The 7452-nt window shown below is 42.3% G+C and overlaps 1 protein-coding gene and 1 long non-coding RNA gene across 2 annotated transcripts in view; both read left to right on the plus strand.

Annotated features, from left to right (window-relative positions):
* ttc27 (tetratricopeptide repeat domain 27) overlaps window positions 1-3044 on the plus strand; it is a 56790-nt gene extending 53746 nt beyond the window's left edge. Inside the window, exon 20 of the mRNA XM_037122769.1 lies at window positions 2303-3044. Within this exon, the coding sequence (XP_036978664.1) occupies window positions 2303-2440 (138 nt within the window). The 3' untranslated portion in view covers window positions 2441-3044. The remainder of the gene's footprint in view (window positions 1-2302) is intronic.
* Window positions 3045-5007: 1963 nt separating this feature from the next.
* On the plus strand, window positions 5008-7020 carry LOC119033133. The gene is made up of 3 exons (XR_005079173.1): window positions 5008-5395; window positions 5715-5908; window positions 6383-7020. It is a non-coding gene; the product is annotated as an uncharacterized LOC119033133 (long non-coding RNA).
* The last annotated feature ends 432 nt before the right edge of the window (window positions 7021-7452 follow it).

Here is a 7452-nt window from a genome sequence, read left to right on the forward strand (position 1 = left end):
TCATGTGAGTGGCAGCAGTTCAGCAATTCCGGTGACACAAGAGGTATCTACCTGAAACAGGCAGCGCTATTAGTTACATGTTTTATGCCATTTCTTCTGCCTGAGGAAGCTTCAGAAGGCTCAATCTCAGAGCCAGATTCTTGGCAGCTTTTACAGAGGAGCACTAGAAAGCAGCGATGTTCCAATACATTCAGGGATAATTCCTTTTATCATGGATTGATCCAATATGATCTTAAGATTCGATTCAATCTGGTTTTGGTACAATATGACATAATTCTTTGTTTCAAGTTGACATTCATTTTATATTACGATTGAGAATCAATTCTATAAAAGTGGCATTGCTTACATTTAAATACACATTTCCATAGACCAGGAAAATGTATTTATCTTACTATTATGTACATCTTTATCGTAATCTGCCTTATACCTTATTGCATAAAAAACACAGCTGTTGTCTCATCCTGTTCTGAGGAACAACTGTCCTGTTGTCTAGATCTCCATGAGCAGGGTCTTTCTGAGCTTGATGTGTTTGCATCGGACCTCTCTTTACTAGATGTCCCTGACTTTGTCTTCTGCTTCCTCTTAATAATCAGCGTATAAAATCCCATGTATGATTAACAATCAGACAAATGTTAACTAATGATAACAAACTCAAAACTTAGATTAACTCAACAGTGTGCACTTTGCAGCTGTCAGTAGACAGTAAACAGTGTGCAGTATGGTTCAATTCAGTACATGATTTCAGTAGACAATGACAGTTACCAGTGTGTGATACTACCAGCAGTCACAGAATACAGCTAATTACAGCAACACGTTCACAGGCAGACTATAAGTCATAGCAATGAAACAGGCCATAGATGCCATGACAACCTTAGACCTTGCCGAGGTTGTGGCTGGAAAAAAGTTAAATCTCTATGTCTTTGTTTTGCGTGTCCTTGCTAGTGCTAACTTAACTATCATCCTCGTCTGCACAGGTTTCACCAGGTGAACACTAAGATTTGTCTTGCTACCAATGTAGTTCCTCACTTGTTGCTTGCCGGGCTTGAGGCCCTTCTCTGCTTCTGATTGGCTTCCGCAGATATTACCCTAACCAATGGAAGGCAGTGAGCACCAATCAATCAGAGGAGGATATCTCAGGAGACCTGCTGCAAATATTAAAAAATATGAGCTGAATAATGACCGTTTTTTAACTTCAGTAATTCACTTTAACTACAGAAGCCTGAACGCAAAATTCAACAACATCAAAGATGACTGAAGTCACAAACGTTCCACACAACTGCCATATCTGAAACATGTCTCAACCCTGATGAAGTAAGAAACTTTGAATTTGAAGTATATGAATTCATATATATAAACAGAAAAGATAAGAGTGGAAGAGTGGCTACAGATGTAGACACAATCCTGAATTAAAGCTGCAAGCAGCGATGAAAGGGCCCTCGCAGGACGTGCATGTCAGGCTGCGGCGTCGTCGGACTGTGCGCTCACCTGTTACTTGCATGTCAAGATGGGGAGAAAACAGGCAGTAAACGTCATGTCAGTCGGATGATGTTTGTCTGACTTCCTGTATCCAGTGGGTGGCGCTATGGATATGACACAGTTCCGATGCACAGATATATGCAGGGCGCCTCCCTCTACCTTCCTGAGAGATTTGGCACAGATAGGACATTGTATGGTGAAGTTACGAGGACTTGATGCTTCATGGCGAGGGATTTAAATGGACGGCACCACAGTGGCCAGCAGTTACGCCAGGCTGCGGCACCGTCGGTTTGCACGCTCACCTGTTACTTTCATGTGATGCTGGGGAGGAAACGAGCAGCAAACGTCATGTCAGTTGAATGATGTTTGTCTGACTTCCTGTGTCCAGTGGGTGGTGCAATGGATATGACACAGTATTGATGCACAGATCTATTCGGGGCAACTCCCTCTGTATTCCTGGGAGATTTGGCCGAGATAGCAAGTTATGAGGACATGAGGCTTCATGGTGAAGGATTTTAATGGCGGGCACCGCCATGGCCAGTATTTTCCTAGATTGTCATTGGCATAAGTTCACAAGTTTCATAAGTTGATAAATGGCTGATCTTGTCTTTTGCACCCTGGAGAATTAAGCAGATTTCTCACTACACTATTCAACTCACTGATAGATATTCTATGACACACTAACCAGTCAAGGCAGCCCAGTATTCCTTGTTCACTTGGAACACAGAACATCAAAATCACCGTCTGGTAATGAGCAAAATAATAATGATGTTAACAATGTGATTCTTCAGTGCATTAAGTCAATGTAACATGTTTTCTGTTCCAGCAAAAGCACACAGATGTGGCCACAGGTCAGATCCACGCTGAGCTGCAGGAATGTGCCGCTGCTCTGGAGCAGCTCATCACAGAGATACAGGAGCTGAGTGGAAGGCTGCGTGATCAGTTACAACAGGCATCCACCTAAGAAAGACCCGAAGCTGTCGGTCTGAAGGCCTCTCATTTGTAAAGAGTAATCAGACAAACTCTTACGCCAGTCAGAATCCTTGAATATTATTCAATACCCTTAAATCAAGTGTTAAAGGTACACTATGGAACTTTTTACAGGCCTATACATGAAAAAGAGATAGAGTTCTTGGTACATGGAATAGCAGTTTGCAAGAGCTAACACAAGCTTAACCTGTAGGTTAAAGCTATGTTTACATTTGATCTGTTGACATTAGTGAAAAACTGGCTTGTATTTTGCGATGTGGCTGGGGGGGGAAGAAAGACATCTTCGCCCATCTAGAACTCCTACAGTACGAGAACAGGAGTCAACAGCAGGTGTCAGTACGGGTCACAATAAACACATTGTACTGTTGACTTCCATTGTCATTTTTCTGAAGAGGACAGGCTGAAAAAGTTACATAGTGAATGTTTATCATGTGACAACTGAGAATAAGAGTAGATCAGACTAGAAATTAAGAATTCAAGGACTCACTTTGTAATTATGTTTTTATATCCATGCAACCACGCTGGAATGTAAACCATGTCTGTTTGGCATCCAATATTAAAATATGTAAAACTTTGAATGCTTGCTTTTTTTCTGTTGTGTAGGAACTGAAAAATAGTGTAATCATAAGTCATAACTGGAGGTGAATCATTAACTTTTCATAAAAGCATGAAACTTTGTAGCTGTACAGTTTAAAACCCCATGCCAAGCCAAATGACCTTTTTACTTTCTGCCTTAACTGACTTATTGATATAAAAATGAAGGCAGACCTTGATTGTAGTGGTCTGATCCAGGATTACACAGTACTCATGTAATAATGTAGTAACGAGTACTCGTGTCACCATGTTAATGGACATTGTGGCCGGTGTGACTTTTTTTAATTGTGATATATGGTGTAATTCTTGACCATCAAAACGTCGGGGTAGACATAACATTTTCTTTGTTATCATGTTTGGTTTAGGAGATATGACGCAAAACACACTTCATGGCCGCCATGACGTATTTTTGCGGTGGCTCCATCTCTGAGAAATGTTCACGTTTCATGCTTTTAAGACAAAGTGAACCATTTTTCCTCTGGACTAGTTACCATATAGAAGGTTTGCTGCCTTTCTTCAGTAGGAGTACTTCTGCATCCTCTAGGGAATCTGCAGGCCTGCCTGCTACCTCTGAGTTAATGTGATAGCTATGAATGTATAGTAACTTACCACCTGCTGAAAATCTTGTTTTTGCTGGCCTGGTGGATTATCACCATTTGTCATTGCTGCAGTGAGGAGGCAGACGTGTACTCCAGGATGACCAAGTACACAGCATTTCTGACGAGCAGAACTGCAACAGTCTTGTCTGGTAGATGTCCAGAATGAAATGACATCCACTGGTGTTGTTATTTGTCTGTGTAACAGCAAGCCATAACAGATTTATTTGCCAAGGGAAAATATAAGCACATTTGTCTGTCTCAGACATATTCCTACAACTACATTTACACTAATTGTATAAACTGAATACAAGAGGAAATGGGGCACATCATGTCTTCTACCTTGTGCTCCTGGCCCTCTTTACTCTGAGTTGTCTCAGCTCAGCACTCTTCTGCTCGTTAAAGCACTGACACCCTGTCCATTTTTATTCAAATAATAATTTCACCATAACACTTTATATTTAAAAATCAAAGGTGAATCATTTCCCTTTACCTTTTATCTCAGATTGCCTTTCACCCTTTCCTCATTAATGACAGTAACTTGGCTTCTTCCCTAGAGTCTTTCAGGTTCCCATAGATTGTGGTTTGCTGGCTTCTGAGGTCCTACTCGAATCCCATTGAAACTATTATTACAATCATAGACTATTGTAGTTTTGTAGCCATATCATTCAAATTCATATAGTAATTGCTATAAATGATTATTGCACCTACCTCTTTCTTCAACCCAACCGGTCTACGCACCTTGAGTTGGGGAGTGCTCCGAGGTTTTTGCCTGTTAAAAGGTATTTGTTCCTTGCCACTGTGCCCAAGTGCTTGTTAATTCGGGGAAATGTTGGTTTTCTGCTCCAAATGAAAAGTTTCAAGAGCTAATTTTTGTTGTGAATTGGCGCTACATAAATAACATGTATGCTTTGCTAGATGAGTGCTGGTGATACCTTTGCTTCCTGGGTCGAAATGCTTCATGCCCCTGCGATGGCCTCAGACAATAGTCCTGCAGCTAGATTGCCCTCTGAGCCTGTTATTTGCATTTGCTTTGGAGCCTTTTGCTATTAGTGTAAGAAATCATTTTAAATCAAATTATTTGATTTGCCTGAATCCTCTGGGAGGCATGGGTCAGACCTGAGCCTGGGCTCCTGCAGCGAGAACAGGGAATCTGTACACAGGATGCGCGCTCTACCAACTGAGCTGCTGGGGCCCCCTCTCAAGCAGACGTTTGACAGACTTTATCACGCACATGTGACAGGTCGTCCCCCTCCCTGCCATTATATGGCACTGTGCCAACTTACTGGGTATCTTAAATGAGGGGCGGCACAATGCACCCTTACATATAAAGGTGTAGACACACCTGTCCCTTCCTCTGCCTCCGGTGGCTGCTGCCTGGTCATCGCGGTGGTTCAGCGTGGCTGTTGCAGGTGTACGATCCTCCTCATTCAGGTGATGCTCTCTGTTGGTCCTCCGTTGTGCGTCTGTGCAGAAATGGGCATTTTGGTGACGTGATCTCCGCTCTTTGTGGTGCAAGCGGCTGCTGGGGCTGTGGGAGACGAAGCGCTCTGCCAGATTCCCTCCCTGGATGCGCTCACCTGTTCCTTCCAGTAAGTTCACAGTTGTGTGTCCAGCAGCTCTGTCGCTCAGTTCCCAGCTTAATATTCTTTGTGTTCTGGTGTGGCTGAGTGATTGACCCGCAGCACGAGCCGTTATCCCTCCATCGCTCTGGGGCATCACTGTAGCTTCGCATCGTGGTATGTATGAATTCATTTTTCTAGAGATGTCGATTTTAGTGATGTATATATGTTTGCTAAATCATAGTGGTGTGCCTTCTTGTAGAGGCCATGGTGAATGGTTGGCCTGTGTCCAGCCATCCTTCCTGAAGATCCACGCTGCTGTTTTGGCTCTGTTACATTACATAAAGCTGCCTGCTCCTGAGCCATTTAAAGGGCACGTTATTATTGTTATTTCGTGTTCTTTGTACTTTTATATTTTCGTTTTTATTGTTTTGTCATACCAGCCTTGTGTTGCACCCTGTTGCATGTTTTAACTTGTTTTGTGTGTTTTGGTTAGGTGCTGTGGTCCCTGGTGGTGCCCCCCCTCCCTTCACGAGTGTCCATTGTGTGTGTGAATGCTGTTCCACAGGCGTTTTAATTTACAGTTTGGAAGTTTGGATGTCCCTGCTCAGGCAGCTGCCCCTGCGACTCGGCCCCAGATAAGCAGAAGAAGATGGATGGATGGATGGACTAAATAGTGTGGTAGTATGGGTATTGAAACATTGGTTATGCCAACATTTTACAGTGTACATTTTACATTGTTGGATTAGGTAGTCAGCATCTGCGTCATGAGGTCGGTAGCAGCAACCCACTACTATTGGTTTCAGGTGGGTAGTTACACTTGAGATGGCAGAGACGCAAATTGAGAAGATTGAAGGCCACGTTCAAAATATTGAACAGGTGTTAAACAATATGACAAGTGATAAACCGACAAGAAAATAAACTACACGAACAACAGGGGAGATCTCAGGAGGAGCATAGGATATACAATGTTCCGGAAGGAGCGGAGGGGTCAGAGTTTTTATTTTATTTGGGGGCCAAGCCTGAGGGGCCGAGGGATTTAGTAGAATGAGCATGCACAAGAGATATGAGAAATGGCTCCTGCAATGAATAAACACTGTTCTTGATATTTTGTTTTCCTGCCTGTTGATGTGTGAAAACTTGTTTGTCCTATCTTTGTTGCAGTTCAATGGCCTGCATCATTGAAGAGTCAATGCCTTCCCTCAGCCTGGTGGTACTAACTTCTGACTACCCCAGTATATCAGACACTGTTTCTGCAACAGCTGCCTAGCAGGTGGTCCACCCCTTAAAAAGAAATCTAGTAACCAATATGTACACAATAATTATACCACTTACTTACACCTGCTGGCAAAGTTCATTTAAATGCCTATCACTCACCTGTGCGTGAAGATACACGTTTATCTCCTCTTTTGCTTTTGACTGCAACACATACCACCGCTTCTCAAATCCTCACTTGTCCGCACAACCAGTGGAAAGGAGGCATTTATCGGTTGTGCTATGTTTCCCATGCTTGCTTCTTGGCTTGTACTGTGACACTGTGGCAAAATTTACCTCTCAAAACACTTTATGCTCATTGACCAATTGAGCCAGAAGCAAACACTGTTCCTCTGTCCAGTTGGGTTTCCTTGTTCTTTTCTTCTCCATTGCTGTTCACTGGTTTGTGGTAGATTTGAAAGCCAGCCAACGCTGCTTCTTATAGGCCGGTCAGCAATCACAGAGATTGATGAAAGCTGAGCCATTTTACCCTTGATAATGTTGAAATGTTGAAAGTGCAAAAATGACCAGCATGGCAATTAATATAAGCAAATAAATATAACTATCACTATGTGAATACTGTGCAAGTGGGCCTAAGTTTTCACACATTTTCTAGGATAATTTAAGTATAGCTTACTATTACATTTAACAGATATTTTCTTTTATGTGAAATATTATTTACAATTACACAGTCTTCATAAGGTTAGATTCTATGATTAAGTTTGATCGATTTGAGGGTTTATCCTTTGCCCATTATCACCAAAAGTATATTTTTTATCTAGCTTTTAGGATCAACCAATCACAGCTTTTGAAATGACTCATACCTAGCAACAGAGTCAACCACACCTCCTCACTAAGATAGGAGTTTCTGTCCATTCCTTGCTCAGAGTTCTCTGAGAATGTTCTGGAATCACTCCTAAGCTAAGACTCCTTGCTAGGAATTTTTAGGTTAAGTTAGGAGCTCTCTGAGAGGATACTCA

This window comes from Acanthopagrus latus, chromosome 15 (genome assembly GCF_904848185.1).
Source record: "Acanthopagrus latus isolate v.2019 chromosome 15, fAcaLat1.1, whole genome shotgun sequence".
In the NCBI taxonomy this organism is placed as follows: Eukaryota; Metazoa; Chordata; class Actinopteri; order Spariformes; family Sparidae; genus Acanthopagrus; species Acanthopagrus latus.